The sequence below is a fragment of the Natrix helvetica genome (assembly GCF_964273705.1).
Source record: "Natrix helvetica genome assembly, chromosome: 5".
In the NCBI taxonomy this organism is placed as follows: Eukaryota; Metazoa; Chordata; class Lepidosauria; order Squamata; family Natricidae; genus Natrix; species Natrix helvetica.
In genome coordinates, this window is record NC_138551.1 from 91,540,831 (window position 1) to 91,561,982 (window position 21,152).

General features: G+C 43.4%; 1 protein-coding gene across 2 annotated transcripts in view; it reads right to left on the reverse strand.

Annotated features, from left to right (window-relative positions):
* POLR3A (RNA polymerase III subunit A) overlaps positions 1–21,152 on the reverse strand; it is a 169,562-nt gene that overhangs the window by 115,153 nt on the left and 33,257 nt on the right. For both annotated transcript variants that reach the window (XM_081956497.1, XM_081956496.1), the window contains exons 14-24: positions 20,977–21,115; positions 19,363–19,527; positions 18,840–19,012; positions 17,142–17,253; positions 15,377–15,495; positions 14,722–14,859; positions 11,268–11,438; positions 10,367–10,480; positions 4,667–4,753; positions 3,705–3,787; positions 1,297–1,467 (exon numbers count right to left, since the gene is read on the reverse strand). In XM_081956497.1, the coding sequence (XP_081812623.1) occupies positions 1,297–1,467; positions 3,705–3,787; positions 4,667–4,753; positions 10,367–10,480; positions 11,268–11,438; positions 14,722–14,859; positions 15,377–15,495; positions 17,142–17,253; positions 18,840–19,012; positions 19,363–19,527; positions 20,977–21,115 (1,472 nt within the window). The remainder of the gene's footprint in view (positions 1–1,296; positions 1,468–3,704; positions 3,788–4,666; positions 4,754–10,366; positions 10,481–11,267; positions 11,439–14,721; positions 14,860–15,376; positions 15,496–17,141; positions 17,254–18,839; positions 19,013–19,362; positions 19,528–20,976; positions 21,116–21,152) is intronic.

Here is a 21,152-nt window from a genome sequence, read left to right on the forward strand (position 1 = left end):
TATATGTATACAGTATATAGTATAAGTAGACATTTTATAATTCATGCAACAAAAAGTGCAAAACCAGTGCAAAGCAATATATGCTCTCCCTCTTATTAATGTTCTTAATGTTTTATATATAAATTACATCAACTTTAAATAGATGCCCCGCTATCTCTTAATGTTCTTAAAGTTATATAAAAATTACGTCAACTTTAAATAGATGCTTTGCTATCTCCTAGCGTGGTACTTAGAGCAAGTATCTTTTAAGACTGATCCATCACAGAATTTTAAAAATTAGTGATTCTTTTAAGGCCTTGTTTGAAATTGGAAAGAACTGGCAAGAAAGAATGGGCTAAGGCAGGACTAGAACTCAGCATCTCCTGGCAATTGACCCAAAGTCATTCAGTTGGCTTTCATGGCTGAGGTGGGGCTAGAACTCACCATCTCCTGGTGTTTGGTCCAAAGTCACCCAGCTGATTTTCATGGCTAAAGTGGGACTAGAACTCATGGTCTCCTGGTGATTGGCCCAAAGTCACACAGCTGACTTTAGTGGCTAAGGCGGGACTAGAACTCACTGTCTCCTGGTGATTGGCCCAGTCACCAAGCTGGCTTTCACGACTAAGGCGGGGCTAGAACTCAGAGTTTCTGCTTTCTAGCCCAATGTCTCAACGACTAGATCAAACTGACTCTCAAATTTTTTTCTTACTAACTTCCCTTGGTACAAAAGACCTTTTAAAAAAAATATTTGGAGCCCAGGTGCTTTTTTATTCATGTGTGTATCCCCTTCCTACTAAAAAAAAAACCTCAAAGTGCTCTCCATGATGTTCTACTCCAGGGGTCTGTAACCCACGGCTCTGGAACCACATGGGCTCTTTCATCCCTCTACTGCGGCTCCCTGTCACTCAACATCTGCGTCACAACCACTAATGCGCGATACCCGCCAGCGTGCGATTCATTGAGGTCATCGACCCATCTTCAAAATGTTTTTGTCGCATGCAGAAATAAAAATTTGCTTTCTCTGTAGCAGCTCATTGATTTCATAAATGCAACATCCTATTGTTTTTTTATACATAGCATAAAGGTAAAGAAATTATACTATATGCAGTGCTATCTTCATTTTAGATGTCCAAAGGGGTTTGTGGCTCCCAGTGTTTTCTTCTCTGTGGGAGACGGGTCCAAATGGCTCTTTGAGTGTTTAAGGTTGCCGACCCCTGTTCTACTCCAATAACTGTACATTTTTATTTTTTTTTAAAGGCAAAACCTGGAACCGAGACAGCCAATTATGATCCAGGACCACTTCTGTAGCCAAGGTACCTGATGGCTTTGGAGGCATTGATGATCTCTTTGATCCTTGGCACTCCTAATGTGATGTTCATGGAGGCCACACCAGCAAAATGGAAAGTCTTCAGAGTCATCTGTGTGCCGGGCTCGCCGATGCTTTGCGCACAAAGGGCTCCCACTGCAGAGCCAGGCTCCATCTGCGCCCTAAGATATAGGATTCAAAGAAACATTGATTTTTGTTCATTCCACAGCTTTCGATTTCCTTGACACTTCGTGGCTGCATTGAAAATACCACTTTATAAATGCCTTGGTAAGGCCACACTTGGAATGCTGCATCCAGCTTTGGTCACAACAATATAAAAAAAGATGTTGAGACTCTAGACTAGACAGAGTGCAGAGAAGAGCAACAAAGATGATTAGGTGATACAAGGATAAAACATATGAAGAACGGTTGCAGGAACTGGGTATGTCTAGTTTAATGAAAAGAAGGACTAGGAGAGACATGATAGCAGTGTTCCAATATCTCAGGGGTTGCCACAAAGAAGAGGGAGTCATATTCTCCAAGGCACCTGAGAATAGAACAAGAAGCAATGGGTGGAAACTAATCAAGGAGAGAAGCAACTTAGAACTAAGAAGGAATTTCCTGACATAACAATTAATCAGTGGAACAGCTTGCCTCCGGAATGGTCATAAGTTGAGGACTACCTATACAGACATCGTTTTCTATCCCAAAGGTGCATGTTCAAAAGTCAACTGGACTTTGCTTTTCCTTAAATACGTTTTGCTCCTCATCCAAGAAGCTTCTTCAGTTTTGACTGAATGGTGGAGGATGGAAGGATTTATATTAAACCAGGTGAATGCAAGGAATATAAATCCTTCCATCCTCCACCATTCAGTCAGAACTGAAGAAGCTTCTTGGACGAGGAGCAAAACGTATTTAAGGAAAAACAAAGTCCAGTTGCCTTTTGAAAAAAGCACCTGTGCGACAACCATGACTTGGATGACTGAGAAGCTCCAAAGTCATTTAAAAATATATATTTTACTTCTTTGTTTAAGTAAGTCAACAGTACACACTCTTGTTTATCTGCATAACAAGGGGAACTTTTATTGACCAAGGACCCTGGGTCGGGCTTAAGGTAAGTGTCTCAAATATATAGAACACTCCTCACCAATATCTATTCATTATACGCAGGCTAACAGGCTATTTATAGATTACTTTTAGCAAAATGTTGTGGCCCAAGACTCTGACAGTGAGGAGGTTGGGGAGGAACATGGGCCAGTCCTGGAGTCTGGGGAAAGCTCTGATGGGCGCTCTGCGGCAGGGGCAGAGATGGGGCCAGGGCCATTTGACAGTTATCAGCTGCTTTCTGAGTCAGACATCAGTGAGGCAGAGGAACAGCTAGAGCCTGTTCCCACTGTGCGCATGCACAGAGCTGCCAGAAGAAGGGAACAGCTAAGGAACAAGGGTCAACTCAGGAGTAAAGCCACAGGTGGACAGTGAATGGCCCCTCCCATAAAGAATAAAGAGGAGTGAAAGGGGAGGGGAGTTTGCAGGACACAATTACCATATTTTACAGAGTATAAGAAGCACCAAGGTTTTGAAGAGGCAAATTAAAAAAAAAGTAGGTAGTTAGAGAGGGAGAGAGAGAGAAATACAGTAGGTAGGTAGGGAGAGAGAGAGAGTAGTTAGGTAGTAAGGTAGATAAAGGGAGGGAGGGAGGGAGGGAGGGAGGGAGAGAGAGAGAGAGAGAGAGAAGTACAGTAGATAGGTAGGGAGCGAGTGTGTGTGTAGGTAGGTAGGTAGAGGGATAGAGAAATAGAGATAGAGAAATACAGTAGATAGGTAGGGAGAAAGAGAGAGTAGGTAGGTAGGTAGGTAGATAGGGGGGGGGGGGAGAGAGAAATTCAATTGAGAAAAAAATGGCCTGTTTTTTGCTCATTTCTGCCCTCCCCAGCCCCCAAGAGCCCTCTGAAAGCCTCCATAAGGCTATGCACGGCCATTTTGGTGAAGGAGATGAGGCTTCGGGAAGCAAAAAATGCTGCATTTGATGTATAAAACGCACCCAGATTTTCAGCGTCTTTTTTTGAAGGAAAAAGGTGCGTCTTATACTCTGAAAAATACCGTAATTCAATTCATTAGAGTGAAGATCTGTGCCTGACTTCTTGCCAAGTATTGTCTGCTACAGAGTGGCATTTGGAAGATATCGGCCTGGCAGCTCTCCGAGACTGATAAAGGTCTGCAGTTGTGAAACCTCTTGAAAGACTGTTGGTCGGGACTTTGCTGGAGAGGAATTCACTTTAAACTAAATAAAAGGAGTCGGCTTTGTGCTTCTGGGAGGTCAGAACACAAAATTAGAGAAGCAACCTAGGACTTTGGAAACATTTCCTAACGTGGAGTACAATCAACAAGTGGAACAAGCCTTCTTGTTAATTTTACCTACCTCATATACTTCTCTCTGCAGATCTCCAGAAACTTTTCCAGCTGGGTTGGAGTGATTCGGTCCAGTTGGTATAAAACATAGGGCTAAAGGGATGAAGATCCAGAACGATTACAAGTATATTCGATATATTAGACAATAATTGGGTGTTGTGTTCTCTAAATATGGCTCAAAGGGTCAACAAATGTCTTGCATTTCCTCAAGGTGCTTTGAACAGGGGCGTCAAGCTATTTTCCAAAACATCTGACATCCGGGCAAGAAGTAACTAATCAAGGAAGTAACCAAACTAGAACTAATGAGGAATTTCCTGACATTGAGAATAATTCATCAATGAAGTGGCTTGCCTCCAGAAATTGTGGGTGCTCCATCACAAAGAGGATTTCAAGAACAGACTGGACAACCATTTGACCAGGAAGGTATAGAGCCATGATGGCGAACCTATGGCACACATGCCAGAGGTTGCAGGCAGAGCCTCCCCTCTGGGCATATGCGCTGTTGCCACGTTCTGGTTTCCAGCACACACATGTTTTTTGGCCAGCTGGTTTTCATGAGTGCTGGAGCGCTGGAAAATGGCTGAAAATGGCCAAAACCCACCAAAAAATGGCCTGAAAATGGCTGGAAAAATAGTAAAAAAACAGGCATGCATGTGCTGGCCAGCTGGTCTTCGGTTTTCCGGTGCTTTCTTCTACAAAAATCATCATTTAGCTTTGAGCTTTTGGGAAAGTGTTAGGAATTGCCTCTTAAAAATATCTGAATTCTTATACATGCACTGGAAGTGTTCAATCCCTCTAGTTCCCTTCATGCTGAACCCCTGAAGGCCACATACATACGTTGGGCAGAGAATTTAAAGGGAAGAGAGAAGTTCAGTATTAAAGCACCTAAATTTGTTCAGGCCGTAAGATTCTCCTTTCCATCGCCCAAATTATATATCCCAAACCACAGAAAGCACTCATTATGCAGATTACCTCAGTTGTGCCATTGTCATTGATGCCGTACTTGTCCCTGGTTTTCTTGATCTTTTCAGACATGCTTTTGATGAATGTTTTAATTTCCTGCAATAAAGAATATCATGTATTTAGCTTGGTGTTTTGCTTCTGCTAATTAATGATGAAAAGTCACCAGCAGCTTCCACAGGACATTAGGTTAGGAGAGGGAGAAAAAAAGTCATTAGGAGAAAAAAGAAGGTATCTTTCAAGTCAAACTCAGAGGGATGCGGTGGCTCAGTGGCTAAGACGTTGAGCTTGTCGACCAGAAAGTTTGGCAGTTTGAATCCCTAGTGCTGCGTAATGGAGTGAGCTCCCATTACTGGTCTCAGCTTCTGCCAACCTAGCAGTTTGAAAGCACATAAAAATGCAAGTAGAAAAATAGGGACCACCTTTGGTGGGAAGGTAAGAGCGTTCTATGCGCCTTCGGCATTTATTCATGCCGGCCACATTACCATGGAGACGTCTTTGGACAGTATTGGCTCTTCAGCTTAGAAACAGAGCTGAGACCGCCCCCTAGAGTCGGGAACGACAAGCCAAATGTGAGAGGGGAACCTTTACCTTTACAAGTCAAACTCAACCCCTGCTGACTTTCTAGGCACTGCAGTTTTCAGGCCAACAATATAGAAGTAGTTTGCCATTGCTTCTGACTCTGTATATAGAATTTCTTTTCTGCTTCCCAATTATGCCCACATCCTTGCGAGATGGTAGTCTCCCATCCAAGTACTACCAAGGTTGACCCTGCTCAGCTTAGTAGTCCTGAGTGAAGTCAGTGAAGTGCTGCCATCTACTGGGCTATACATAAAAAGAAAGAATTAGAAAGTTGACCTGAAGTCTGAATTTCCTGCCACGAGAGCCAGGTTTTTTTACATTGGTTTTGGGAAGCATCTAAGACGTAACATTCAGAAACGAGCTAGCAAGCAGAAATAAAAGTATTATAGTTGTCTTTTCTTGTTTTGGGATTTTCTATTCTTATTTTGCATTTTTCAAATGGTAAGAGGGAGATATAACGGGGAATGGAATGGAATAGAGGAGGAGGAGAGGAGGAAGAGGAGAAGAAGAGGAGATACCTGCTCCCCTGAAAATTAATATTGGGAAGCACCCAATTAAATGAATGGACCAGAGGAGAAGAGGAGGAGGAGGAAGAGAAGAAGAAGAGGAGGAGGAGGAGGAAAGGAAGAAGAGGTGGAGACACCTGCTCCCCTGAAAATTAGTATTAGGGAGCACCCAATGAAATGAATGGACTAAACCTACTCCTCTAATTTAATTCTGGACACACCGTAACTGCTACCGTACTAACTATGATTTGCTGGTTTACTCATTTATTTAATCACTGGATTGGCCCACTAAATGAATCTATCAGTCTGAAACGGAGCTTTGCCGGTGAGTGCAAGCACACTCCACTCACACCTCTTTGCCCTCTGCCTGCAAAGGTGGAGCTTTCTATGCTCACGTCTGTCCATCTCGCCCAGTTTCGAAGAGGTAGTTTAGGCCACGGCCCGGGGTTGGGGGACCCCTGTTCTATCTATGCTTTTGTACCCTTGTTAACAGATTTGTTGTTTTTGTTTGTTGAAAACTGGGGATAGAGCAAGGGTGTCAAATTCAAGGCCCGGGAGCTGAATCCGGCACGCGGGGGTGCTTACATTTGAGCTGCGGGGATGCCCTGAAAACAGCAAAGGACTGGTCCGCGGTGCTTCTACCAGCAAAAGCGGAGTTTGAGAGGGCTGCCCGTGGCCCTCCCAAGCTCCATTTTCGCTGCTAAAGGGTTGCAGGAGACTATTGCAGCCGAAAATGGAGTTTGGGAGCCCGTTTTCTCTGGCAGAACGTTTAGGCCACCTGAGGTGCCCCGGACATGAGTGATGTTGAGCTGGCCACACCCACTTTGGCCATGCATACTCTAGCCCCCCTCCCCCCGCCCCGGTCAAACACAATCCTGATGCGGCCCTCAATGAAATCGAGTTTGACAACCCTGGCATAGAGGCCCCTCTTCAAACAAGTTCTCGCTTTGAAACGGGAGACTCAGTGAAGCGAGCAATCAAATAATATTTAGAGCAGAAAAAAAGTGGTGGGTTTGTTTGTTTGTTTGTTGCAAACAGACCCTTCAAATCCTGGACATAAATTGTTTCAACTCCTACCCTCAAAACTAGACTATAGAACACTGCACACCAAGACAACTAGACACAAGGACAGTTTTTCCCCGAACGCCATCACTCTGCTAAACAAATAATTCCCTGACCACTTTCAAACTACTCACTAAGGCTGCATTACTATTACTATTAGTCTTCTCATCATTCCTATTACCCATCTCTTCCCACTTATGACTGCAGGACTGTAACTTTGTTGCTTGTATCCTTACGGTGTATATTAATATTGATTGTTTCTTGATTGCTTATTTGTACCCTATGACTATTATTAAGTGTTGTACCTTATGATTCTTGACTAATGTATCTTGGCTTTTTATGTACACTGAGAGCATATGCACCCAAGACAAATTCCTTGTGTGCCCAATCACACTTGGCCAATAAAGAATTCTATTCTATTCTATTCTATTCTATTCTATCCTGTTCTGTTCTATTTTTATTCCATATTCTATTCTATTCTATTGTGTTCTGTTCTGTTCCGTTCCATTCTGTAATTCATTCTACTCTACTCTATTCTATTCTATTCCTAATCCATATTCTATTCTTATTCCATATTCTATCCTATCCTATCCTATCCTATCCTATCCTTATTCCATATTCTATTCTATAATTCTATTCTATTCCATTCTAAATACATTCTATTCTATTCCATTCCATTCCAAAAAAGGTTGAGGTTTTCAGGAATGAGAGAAAGGTCTTTCTCTCTGAATCTAGAGTAACATGACAAATACAGCAGAAAACAAACTGAGCGCCCCTTGTCAGCCTCAGTGAAGTTTACAACAGGATTTTCATTTGAACAACCATGCATGGGGTAAGATTCTGCAAAAAAAAAACAACAGCCAAATAATCGGACACAATTTTACAGGTTAATAAAAAAAGGAAAGCAAACATTCCAAGCAGTTAGACTTGAAATTTTAGTTGGAAAAGCAATATTTATCTGTATATGTCAGTTTAGACTTCACCCCAAAAGGGGGTTTGCTATTGGAAAAGCAGTTTTGTTGCCGGACTAACGGACACAGAATGGAAAAGTGTAACAAGGGCTACAGAACGAAGCTGGCAGCTGGGTGGCGTCTTCAGTTTCTTTTCTTTTTTTCAGGAACACCACTAGCATGTGGTTCAGCATATAAGGTGTGATCCCATATTTTTAGAAAAGGAAATTTGGGGTTTATTTACTGACTTCCTGAATGTTCCAAAGGTGCTTTTTCAAAAGGCAACTGGATTTTCTTGGTTTTTTTTATTTCCTTGAAAACATTTCACTTCTCATCCAAGAAGCTTCTTCAGTTCTGTTCTTCAGAACTTGGATAAGAAGTGAAAATGTTTTCAAGGAAATAAAAAATCCCAAGAAAATCCAGTTGCCTTTTGAAAAAGCACCTTTGAGACAAGCATGACTTGGATGATTGAAAATCTCCATAGATTTCCTGAATTGCCTCCAAATGAAATTCCATATTTTTCAAAGTTGTGGCACCAACAGTTTATACCATAATTTCAAATGTTTTGGGGGAAACTTTCCCGAGTAGCTCGCATCCCTTCCGCTTATATATGAACCTAGAAGTCTGTGTTGGCAATGAGGTACATGTTAGCTTAGATTATAGTGAACCTCGGCTAATACTTCATACTCTTCTTATAACTTTGTGGTGCTTTTTACTTCATCTTCAGGAAGGAAGGGAGGACAAAAAGTGGAGCGAGGGAGGGAAGAAAGGAAGAGTGGAGGAAGGGAGGGAGGAAAGAGTGGAGGAAGGGAGGAAAGGGAGAGCAGAGGGAGGGAGGGAGGGAAGGAAGGAAGAACAAAAAGTGGAGTGAGGGAGGGAATGAAGAGCAGAGAAAGGGAGGGAGGAAAGGAAGAGCAGAGGAATGGAGGGAGGAATGAAGGAAAGGAAGGGAGAGCAGAGGGATGAAAGGAAGGAAGAACAAAAAGTGGAGCAAGGCAGGGAAGGATGGAAGGAAGAAAGAACAAAAAGTGGAGGGAAGGAAGAAAAAAAGTGGAGTGAGGGAGGGAAGGAAGAAGAGAGGGAAGGAAAGAAGAGCAGGGTGAGGGAGGGAAGAGCGGAGGAGTGGAGGGAAGGAAGGAAGGAAGAACAGAGGGAAGGAGAGAGGAAAGGAAGGGAGACGGAAGGAGGGAGGGAAGGATGGCAGGATGGCAGGAAGGAAGGAAAGAAGGAGGGAAGGAAGGAAGACATCCAGAGTAGAAATTGCCAATGCAGAATCTGGTCTTGGTTTTCCTTGTAACGAAGTCTGAAGTGAAGAAAAGGCGATACCAAAGATTTTGAGACCATGTCATGCTGAGAAAGACAAGCATATTGTTGGGAGTCTCCAGTTTTTGCAAAACATTACATGTGCCTAACGTGGGAGGCTGCATTTCAATCTCCACTAACAAAATAAGCTCCAGCACTAATAAACTGGGTATGTTCCAAAATGACGTTGATTGATTTGACTATGTTTCTACGCCACCCCAATAGCCAACTGACTTTAACGCATTATGACCCTCGGCATAATGTGGGCGGACAACCCCCCCCACACACACACGTGCGTGCACACACACACACATGTGTCAATTACCTTATTATAGGCCACATAGTTGCTTTCAGTTAACGCCTTCAAGAATGAATAGGAAAAACAAAACGGTGTTTTGCTATTGTTGGAGTAACACTTCTCTGCTTTTACAACAAACATGTTTTTGCCACTTAGTTTCAATTTCAATTTATTAAATTTATTAAATTTATAAACCGCTCCCTCTCCCCGAAAGTTTAGCTTTCTTTCCTTCTTTCTTTCATCCTTTCTTTCTTTTTCTTTCTCTCTCTCTCCTTCCTTCCTCCCTTCCTTTTTTTTGAAACGAATCTCTGGTTTTGGATATCAAGACCGCTTCCAGGCGAAGAGCTCTAAAATAATAAAGCTCCTCCCCCTGTCTTAAAATAACATGCGGTCTTAAAAATGAAGATTTAGGAATCTTATCCATTCTGGGGTTGACGAAACCTGCCTCCAGAAGTTGTGAATTCTCCAACCCTTAAGTTTTAAAGAAGATGTTGCATCACCATCTGTCTGAAGTGGCGGAGGGTTTCCTGCCTTATTCTATATTCTAAATATGCAATTTTTGAGAAGTTAGGGGAAGACAGGGACAAGGGAAACACTGGCATACATTAAACTCAAGTCAGAGTTCCTACTGGTTTGGAGCGGTTCGGCCAAACCGGTAGTAACTTGGTGGCCTGGGTCGCTGGAACTAGAAGTGACCCAGGCCTGCCACGCCCCTGAACTGGTTCTCTTGGTGGCGCCGTAGGCAGCGCCAACTTGTTTTTGCCTTCTGCGCATACACAGAGCAATTTTTGTTGCACTGTGCATGCACATGCATGCACGCATCAAGTGCGGGCACGGCGCATCCCTGAGCAAAGCGGCAGTAGCGGCAGCCAGAATCCACCCCTGTCTCAAGTCCATATATTGAATGATCAAGATAGGAATACAAGGACATTCGTTCTGAGTTCAAAACAAGGTGGCGCCTTTTATGAAAAAAATATCTTTGTAATAAAAGGAGACCGAAACAAAACAATACCTGCAGGAAGCTGTCCTGGCAACAAAGGAATTCGTTTTTCTTCATGATGGATTCGGCGGTTAGCACCAGTTCGTTTTTACTAAGCGCAGGCTCGCTTCGGCTGGGATAGACGGCCTAAAGGCACAGAACAGCATGCAGATCCAATTACAGGGCTGTTTTATGCTTGGGGTTTCTGAGACAATTCAATAAGGCATTCGGAAAGCAGATGCCACTTGGCGCTCATGTTAGAAATATCACCCTCCGGCGCAAAAAGTTCTGACCCAGATCCTTCAAAGGCTTTTCGTTTAATTTAATTTCGTTGTACAAGGTGCAATGACAATAAAGTAAATTAAAGTAGTGCTGCAGTAGTTTCCCCCCCAAAATGTGGGATAAAACCTTGCAAGATGAAGAAAACTTGCCAGGGCATTTCAGCAGCAGAAACCGAAATTATGATGGGACCAAGCGGGATTTTAAGTTCAAAGCCTTCATGGTTTGGTGGACAGAGCCGTGGCGGCGCAGTGGCTGGGATGCAGTACTACAGGCTACTTCTGCTGACTGCCGGCTGCCATCAGCTCAAACCCCACCAGGCTGAAAGTTGACTCAACCTTCCGTTCTTCCAAGGTGGGTAAAATGAGCCCCTAGATTGTTAGGGGCAATATGTTGACTCTGTAAACCACTTAGAGAGGGCTGTAAAAGCACTATGAAGCGGTATATAAGTCTAAGTGCTATTGCTATTGATTCAGCCTTCTGTCCTTTTGAAGTCAGTAAATCGAGGACCCAGATTATTGGGGGCAAGAAGCTGACTCTGTAAACTGCTTAGGGGGGCTGTGAAGCGGTATATAAGTCTAAATGTCCTTGCTATTGCTATCCAGAAGGTTCTTCTTCTTCTTCTTTAAGGAGAATACCCAGTGCGAATACTTACTCTGACGTTGTCCAGAACGCGCTTGAACTCCAAAGGCTCATCTTTTCCTTCCATGGCAGCTGGATCTAAACCATCCCCACCATAAATGAACTGTATAATGTCTCCCGTAGAACTCCTGACGGTCAAGTCATACTGAGAACAAAGGTCTTCAAGGGATTTCACCAATCGTCTCTGGGAGGAGAAATACCTTCTTCAGTACACAACCACAGGCACAAAATATTATTCAAGATGGGAGTACTAACCAGTTCCTAAATACCACAAAAAGGAGTTGAGGTCTAGTTTCTATTTTTGAATATCCAGAAGAATGTTTATTCACTTACACAGCTGAACAGCAAATATAAATTATCTATATGTCTGTCTGTCATCTATCTCTCCACATCAATCTATCCCTCCATATGTCTCTATCATCCATCCATCCATCCATCCATCCATCCATCCATCCATCCATCCATCCAATCTCTCTCTCTCTCATCTATCATCTATCTATCTATCTATCTATCTATCTATCTATCTATCTATCTATCTATCTATCTATCTATCTATCTATCTATCTATCTATCTATCTATCTATCTATCTATCTATTATCTATCTATCTATTTATTATCTATCTATCTATCTATCTATCTATCTATCTATTATCTATCTATCTATCATCTATCTATCTATCTATCTATCTATCTATCTATCTATCTATCTATCTATCATCTATCTATTTATTATCTATCTATCTATCTATCTATCTATCTATCTATCTATCTATCTATCATCTATCTATCTATCTATTATCTATCACCTATCATATATCTATATCTATATCTATATCTATATCTATATCTATCTATCTATCTATCTATCTATCTATCTATCTATCATCTATCTATCTATCTATCTATCTATCTATCTATCTATCTATCAATCATCTATCTATCATCTATCTATCTCTATCATTATCTATCAGTCAGTCTGTCTGTCTGGCTATCTATCTCTATCTATCCTTCCCTCTCTATCTATTTACCTACTTACCTATCAGTGGTGGGTTAGGACCGGTATGCCCCGGTACATGCGTACCGGTGCCTGCTGGGAGCACCAGGTACCGTTCTAGTATGGTGCTCCGAAGGGCCCACCCTCCCGTGCTCCTTACCGGTATTTGAGGTTTTCGAGGCTTCTGCACATGGAGCATACGGTGCTTGCACAATGCTCCGCCGAACAGCTGTGTTGCGGCCATAAGTAAGCATGCGCGTGCTGTGCATGTTCATGTGGTGGATGCCCGGCCACGTTGCACTGTACCAGTTGCACCGGGATCTGGAACCCACCACTGCTACCTATCATCTATCTTCTATCTATCCCTCCATCCCCCATTCCTATCTATCTATCATCTATCTATCTATCTATCTATCTATCTATCTATCTATCTATCTATCTATCTATCTATCTATCTATCTATCTATCTATCATCTATCTATCTATCATTTATCTAATCCATCCATCCTCATTTATCTATCTTATCCATCTACCTACCTATCTACCAAAGTTCATCAAAGTTGTCACAGTCCTCCCTTCATGATAATTTGATGACGTCACCAGCCTCACCAACCCTAAACCTCATGGCACGTCACTGCTATCTACCCACCGACACATCCATCAATCCATCCATCCATCCATCCATCCCGCATTTGTGGTTTATAACAAGAAGTTTACTAAACTGAAATGTAACTCTAAAGCTAATCTTCTATTCAACTTCCTTAAGGGATCAAATATATTAACTAACACGCAGGGTTTTCTTAATTAGCTTGGCTATATTCATAATTAACTGGGATTTTTTTTTTAAAAAAATCAAGGTCTCAGAAAACTTTAATTAGCACCCCATCTCCTACATAAAAACACTTACTGAGCCATAGGAACTTCCATGAGAAATGAACTTGAGTGTCCCCATTAAATAAATAAAAATATCGAAAGCAAGCTAAGTACAGGTAGGCAACATAATCTTCCCTGATATGGTGGTTGTTTCTTAAATGAAAACCAGGCGGCATGGGACAATAGACACAACTTATACTATACGTTCAATCATGTCGCCAGAATCCTTCCACTGACAATATCCAGGAAGGATGAAAAGAGAAACCAAAGCAGCTTTCAATTTAATTTTGCTCCATTTTACGACCTTTGTCACTATCGTTGTGGTTAAGTCAATCACTGCAGCTGTTAATTTAGTAACACGGTTGTTAAGTGAATCTGGCTTCCCCATTGGCTTTCCTTGTCAGAAGGTCACAAAAGGGAATCATGTAGGACACCTCAACCGTTATAAATGTGAGTTGGCTGCCAAGCGCCCAAATTTTGACCACATGTCTGTGGTTGATGCTGCATTGATTGTGAGTGTGAAAAATGGTCATAAGTCACTTTTTTCGGAGCCGTTGTAACTTTGAACGGTCACTAAATGAACTTAAGTTGAGAACTACCTGTAATTTGGAGCAATGAGCCGCAGTTAGAGTGCAGTACTGCAGGCTACTTCTGCCTGCAATTTGGCAGTTCAAATCTCTCCAGGCTCAAGGTTGACTCAGCCTTCCATCCTTCCGAGGTGGGTAAAATGAGGACCCAGATTGTTGGGGGCAAATAGGCTGACTCTGTAAACCGCTTAGAGAGGGCTGTAAAAGCACTACGAAGCGGTATATAAGCCTAAGGGGCTATTGCTATCTATCATGTATCTATCATGTATCAATGATCAATCATCCATTATCCATGTCTCCATCCATCCATGCATCTATGCATCCACGCATCCACATCTGTGTCCATCCATCCATCCATCTATGGTGGTGCAGTGCTTAGAATGCAGAATTACAGGCTAATTCTGTCAACTGCCAGCAGTTCGATCCTGACCAGCTGAAGCTTGACTCCATCCTTTGGACGTCGCTAAAATGAGGATCCAGATTGTTGGAGGCAATATGCTGACTCTGTAAACCATTTAGGGCTGTAAAGCCCTGTGAAGTGGTATATAAGTCTAAGGGCTATGGCTATTGCTAATTAGTATATTGGATTTTTTTTTTCAGGTGGGATTCTTTCCATACGAAACCAAGATCAATGCCTACGCTTGCTACTTAAACAATCAACTTGATGCAAATAAATAGACAAGGTGTTGTTGTTGTTTTTAAACTTTAAAACAGAGTTCATTCTCTTCCTGGCTATCTCTCTATTCATACAAATGTGTGTGTGTGTGTGTGTGTGTGTGTGAGTGTGTGCGTGCGCACACACCTTTCTACCTGTCTATTTATCCTGGCAGAAAGCCGTGGATAGAACAGTTGGTTCTTTTGGTATTTCTTTTCTTTCTTTATTCTCAGAACTGGAACCAGACAGGAGACAAGAGACTGGTCAGCAGGGAAATAACCCTTGACCCTAAAGGAGCATAAATGCTTATAGTTGGCTACACAGATGGTCCCCCTATAGAAAAGCGCCTCCAATTACCTGCATGTATCCTGTTTCAGCTGTTTTTACAGCTGTATCAACAAGACCTTCCCGACCAGCCATGGTGTGGAAGAAAAATTCAGTGGGCGTCAACCCAGAATAGAAGCTGTTGGCTACAAAACCTTTAGCAGCTGGAAGCTGAAAGAGGATTAAACAAAAAACAAAAAAACTTTTGAAATTTATTGCTGTAGAATTTACTTCCACGGTCGGCACAGTTAACATGTTAGGATAGTACTGGCGGGCACAGATTGTTGTGGCCTGCCATCGGAGCTGGCAGTAGATTCGGACAGGGAGGAGATTGGGGAGGAACATGGGCCAGTCTTGGAGTCTGGGGAAGGCTCTGTCGAGTGCTCTGTGTCGGAGGCAGAGAGGGGGCCAGAGCCATATGCCAGTTATCAGCTGCCTTCGGAGTCGGAGATCAGTGAGGCAGATGAACAGCTGGAACCTGTTCCTAGTGTGCGCATACGCAGAGTTGCCAGACCAAGGGAACAGTTAAAGAAAAGGGATCGACTTGGGAGTAAGGCTACAGGTGGACGATGAATGGCCCCTCCCAGAGGAAATAAAAGAGGAGCAAAAGGGGAGTGGAGTTTGCAGGAGACAATTAGTCGCCAGACGAAGGGAACAGCTAAAAAACTCTAACTCACAGGCTCCTTACCTTGGAATGCTTCTCAAAATGAGGCAAGGATCGATTTTCAAAGCCATCAGGCACGCGGGAACCACTGATGGCTTGTTGACCTACGCAAGCAATCATCTGGGATATATTAATAAATGATCCTATTGGGGGGGAAAATGACAGCAACAAAGGTCAGCAGCACCCTGACTGAAAACAAACATGTTATCACGCTGTCCCCCCCAAAAATTCTATTTCTATAAGTAAAATATCAAAAGTCAAGATAGATAACTTTTTCTGCTTCTCCTGTAATGTTGCATTCACTGTGAATACATTATTGAGATGATTTTACTCTTTGACTGATGGTGAAGGAATCCCTCCCCCCCCTCCCCCAGCTGAGCTTAAACAAAACAAAGCAAAGTATGACCAGGTCTGAATAATGGTTAGAGAAGAGCCTACCAGGAAATCTCAGCACTTTAGGGCGAACTGTATAAGTAGAGAAGAGCAGGCAGAGCTGGGCGAGGAGGCAGAGTTAAACAGGTCATCAGCTTAGAGTCCTTATGTTGCCACAAACAATCCAAGTCCGATCCCCATTTGAATTCCGTTGACCCTTATCTGGGGCCAATTTAATGTTTAACTTTAGTTGACTAGATTGTTGTGAATAGGCTGAATAAATCTTCTGTGCTCCAACTTAACTTAGGAGGCACAGTGGTTAGAATGCGGCCCCTGCATTCCAACCACTAGAATGCAGACAGACAGACAGACAGACAGACAGATGCCTCCAGCCCCTCCAGCAGCCGAATCAGAGGAGGAGGAGGCGTGGGAGTCAGGGTCAGCATCAAGGCAACATGAAAGCTCCAAGGGGGAAGAGTGAATGGAGCTGTCAGAGAGAGACACAGAGGGGGAGCCTGAGCCATCTGCCAGATCTCAGAGGAGAGTCAACAGCCCCCAGGTCTGGAGATGGCTGATGAGGAAGAAGAGGAACAGCTGGGTCCAGTGCCTGATACACGGATGCACAGAAGGCAGAGGAGAGAAGAGCAGTGGAAATCTATGGGCGGTCCTTGAGATGGAAGAGCCACCCCTGCTAGCGAAGCCCCACTCTAGCTCTGGGGATAAAAGGCAGGGGATGGAGATGAATAGATGTGGCAAGCGACTATTCATCTCCTCGCCGGACAGACCTGTTAGCCTGCACTGGGAGAGAAACTTTTTGCCGGAGCTGCTGGCATCGTTGGGAATCGTTGATTAATTACAGAGGATTTGTTGTATTTGGGAAGCTGGGTCAGAATACTCTCTTAGCTAGAAGGTTGCCTCTACACTGCTCCCACTGACTTTTATTACTGGGAATAGACCGTAATTACCATATTTTTCAGACTATAAGATGCTCCAGACTGTAAGACACCTATTAGCTTTAGAGGAGGAAAACAAGAAAAAAAAAATCTCCCTCTGCCTCCATCGCCTGTTTGCCACCATGGCCTGTTCGCCACGGCTCATTCACCGCAGCCCATTCGCGATGGGCTATTCGCTGCCACCAGGGCCCATTCGCCACCGCCCCTTCGCTGCCAATTGCCATGAACAGGTGGTGGCGGCAGTGGTGATAGGTGGCAGCAATCCCCGCTGCTGACTGGCGCCACACCAACCCGTCCCCCCACATCCACCGCAATATTCACTCTATAAGACACCCAGACCTTTCTACCCACTTTTTTTTGGGGGGGGGGGGAGTGAGTCTTATAGTACGAAAAATACAGTATATCTAAGCAGAATCTATCTATCGATCCCAGAGATAGGTGCTAATTTGGATGGTCAATCCTACCTTTTGAACCACAAACGGCCATGGTGAGGGGGCTGTTACTTTTGTCTAGTTCTCTAAGGCAGGCACTGCCAGCGTGGTCTCGGATAACAGACAGCTCCTTCAGAATCAGGGCCTAGGAATAAGACTCAATTAACAAGCGATGCTTGCAAGAATTTGTCTGTTTTCATTTCATTATAACCGGGTCTAATCAGAATAGACATTATCCTTAAGGTAGCAATCCAACACATATTGTTTGGAATAGAACAAAGTACCCCAAAATAATGGACAAGAGATTAATCGCTCTGAATTTTCCCAGGGGATAAAACTATCATAAAATAAAACTAGGTAAAGGTAAAGGTTCCCCTTGCACATATGTGCTAGTCGTTCCTGACTCTAGGGGTGGTGCTCATCTCTGTTTCAAAGTCGAAAAGCCAGTGCTATCCAAAGACGTCTCTGTGGTCATGTGGCCGGCATGACTAAATGCCAAAGGTGCATGGAACGCTGTTACCTTCCCACCAAAGGTGGTTTCTATTTTTCTACTTGCATTTTTACATGCTTTCGAACTGCTAGGTTGGCAGTAGCTGGGGCAAGTAACGGGAGCTCATTCCATTACATGGCACTAGGGATTTGAACCGCCGAACTGCCGACCTTTCTGATTGACAAGCTCAGCGTCTTAACCACTGAGCCACTGCGTCCCTAAGACTACCATTAGTGATTAGTAATTGTAATAATTTGCCCTGCAGTGTTCCTTTCAGAACTAAAGAGGACGTAGCTTCTGTGGGAACAGAAATTAAGAGGAGCAGCCTCGTTCTTTCATTTCAAATCATAATAAACTAGGAGTTTGAATTTTAATAGCTACGTCGCACCCACTGCAGGCTTTACAATATTGTCAAAGATAAAACAATCTTGTGCTGGATCCAATTTCTGAACTTGACATGCATATAGAATAGAATAACAGGGTTGGAAGGGGGGCTTGGAGGTCTTCTAGTCCAACCCCCTACTTAAGCAGGAAAAGCTACACCACTTCAGATAAATGTTTATCCAACATCTTCTTAAAAACTTTCATCGTTAGAGCCTTCACAACTTCTGGAGGGAAATTGTTCTACTGATTAATTGTTTTCTCAGGAAAACTGTCATATTACTCATTAATTTATACATTGCTTCCTTCCTCGGCTATTTTTGTTAATTTTAATGTTAACATTCATGGTTTTCATATTTTAATGTTTTGTACTGTTGGCATTATCTTTGCTGGAAGCCACTTAGGAGTCGCTGTTAAGACTGACTCGCATTTTCACCTACATTCCGCTTTGCTCGCAGCTTGACAATGAAAGGGCGGGGGGTGGAATGAAACGTGGGGGGGGAAATAGCATCCAAGCATCCGTTGGTTCCCATGAGACATTGCTTCCACCTCAAGGACACACCAAGCAGGTGTCCCAGGGTGGCCAACAGGTTCCCATAACAAAATCAGCAGAAGGGGTTGGTGGATGTAATGGACCGTGGGTGGCCCGTAGGAAAAGGGGAGAACTAATTATGCTTCCCTTTGTGTGGGAAACGCAGAGCTAGTTTTGCTTCTTCTATACAATGTTTTTTTTTTAACTCTTGGTAAAATAATGTCTTTTTCTGGATTCGTCTGGACAGTTGACAAGTCGCTTGATGGCAACATGGGTGGCATATAAATTTAGTAAATAAATTAAAATTTGAAAATGGGACATAGCTAACTTCTAGTGTCTCCTCCGCTGTGCAGCCGGGCTGCTGCTGTAGCTTTCCAGTCTTCAAGGCTTCAATATATTCATCGCATTTCTTGTAGCCGGCATTCAGGAGTTCGTATTTTGCCTTCAGCAAGCCTTGGCCGGGGGTGACATCGCCAATTCCAATGGAAAACCCACGATTAGCTATTCAGTGGCAAAGAAAGAACAAACATCTACATCAGCACACTTGCAGTAAAGGAGAACATTTTACACAAGATAATCGTGAGGTGATCTTTTTGTGAGGTGAAGCTTCTTGGATGAGGAGTGAAACGTCTTCAAACTAAAACCAGAAAGTCCAGGTGGCTCTTGAAAAAGCACCTTTGGGACAACCATGACCTGGATGGCTGAGAATCTCCATAGAAACTCAGCGGAGGATATTTTGGGGTGACCCATTGTTCTCAAACTAACCTCTTTTACTGCATCACTGTGAAGGTAAAAATCAACAGTGGGGAAAGAACAAAGGAAAATTCAAAAGCACGGTTCAAGGTACTCACAGAGGTAGACAGGAGCCAATCGGGCCAACCTTGACATAGCATCAGCTGCTTCAACTTGGCCCCAATCTCTCAGCAAAATGTAGAATATGTTATTCTTCGATCCGGATCCCAACGTTCCCTTGTCCATGCTACCAGACATCAACTCGCTGTTGTGGATTGCAACATCTGAAAAACAAATGCAATTGAGTTTTTGCCAACGCAACAGTTCGGAGCAGGTAGCTTCGATCCTTCCTAGCTTGGCTGTGGAAAGTTCCTGATTTAATTCCAAAAAGGGGATTTGGAGCACACAAGGCAGAGGTGGGTCGCTCCCAGTTTGGCCCAGATCGGGCAAACTGGTAGTGGCGGCGGCGGCAGGCTCCACCCACCCGCCTGCTTCTGCGCATGCACGAGCGAACTGGCACAAAGGCACAAACAGGGAACTTGTCTGCAACTGTTACCGTGTTTCTCCGAAAACACGACCAACCCCAACCGTAATTTTTTTGGGGTGGGCCTAATATTACCCCTACCCTGAAAATAACCCCAGGGGGGGATGGGTGTAGCCAGCACGAGTGGTGGTGCGGGGGATGGGCAACTGTCCAGCTGCAGCCCGATGGCCCCTTGGGACAGTGCAAATACTGCTTTTGATCTTCTCTTCCTGAGAGAAGCACTTCTGCTTGTTGGGCCGCTTCTGTTTGTTGGGCTGCAGCGCTTCTGCAGCTCCGTGGCCAGCTGTTTTGCTTTTTCCCCCTTTTTGGGAGGCTTGCAGGAGGCTTTTTGGTGAACGGGAGAAAAATGAGGAGGGGGATTTTCCTGCCTGTCATCCATTCCTCAAGCTGAGCACAGACTGAGGGAAGGATGACTGCCTCAAAAATAAGCCCAACTATTTTTGGGGAAAATCCAACATTAGAAATTATGCTTGGTCCAGACATTCCCCCCTATAAATACCTGGACAATGCCAGGCTATTGTCTACTGTTAAATAAAAGAAAAATTGCTTTAACAATCCATCTTGATTGAAATGAGACGTCATCTATGTCCCCAATTAACAATCATATATATATATGTGTGTGTGTGTGTGTGTGTGTGTGTGTGTGTGTGTGTTGTATTTGTGCTGATAAATAAATAAAGGGAGACTAGTATAGATCCATTTCAAGCTATTTAGCTCTCATCAGCTAGCCATACCCTTACTGGGATTCGAACCTGGGCTCAGTAAGGGTATGGCTAGCTGATGAGAGCTAAATAGCTTGAAATGGATCTATACTAGTCTCCCTTTATTTATTTATCAGCACAAATACAACACAAATATAAAAAGGCAACATTAAAAATAAAAATATGGTTTTCTGCCTGCATGGTCTTCTGTGATGAGCCGAAGGACAGAAAGAGGGAGTAGTGAGCTTCCTCCCATATTTGGGCATACCAGGGGTTGTAACACAAATACATACACACACACACACACACACACACATTATATACACACACACACACACACTTTACTGTTCTTTCCTGTTTTTTGCAGCTCCCCCCCCCCCAAAAAAAAACAACAACAACAACTGTTGCAAAACTAACAGTAAAGTCTCTTCAACAAATCCTGGCAATTGATGAGCACGATAACAAATCAGGGGATCCTTCCTACTTACAAGAGTCGTTACTGCACAAATCTTCTCCTTTGCCACAGTATTGTTTGCCTTTGGTTCTGAGATTGGCCTTGACTGGACAACTGTCCCCAGGCTTCAGAATGACACTAAAGACCTGCTTTCCTGTCCACAGGGTGACCGGCTAAAATAAAAAAAGAGGCCAAGAGAAAAAGATTATA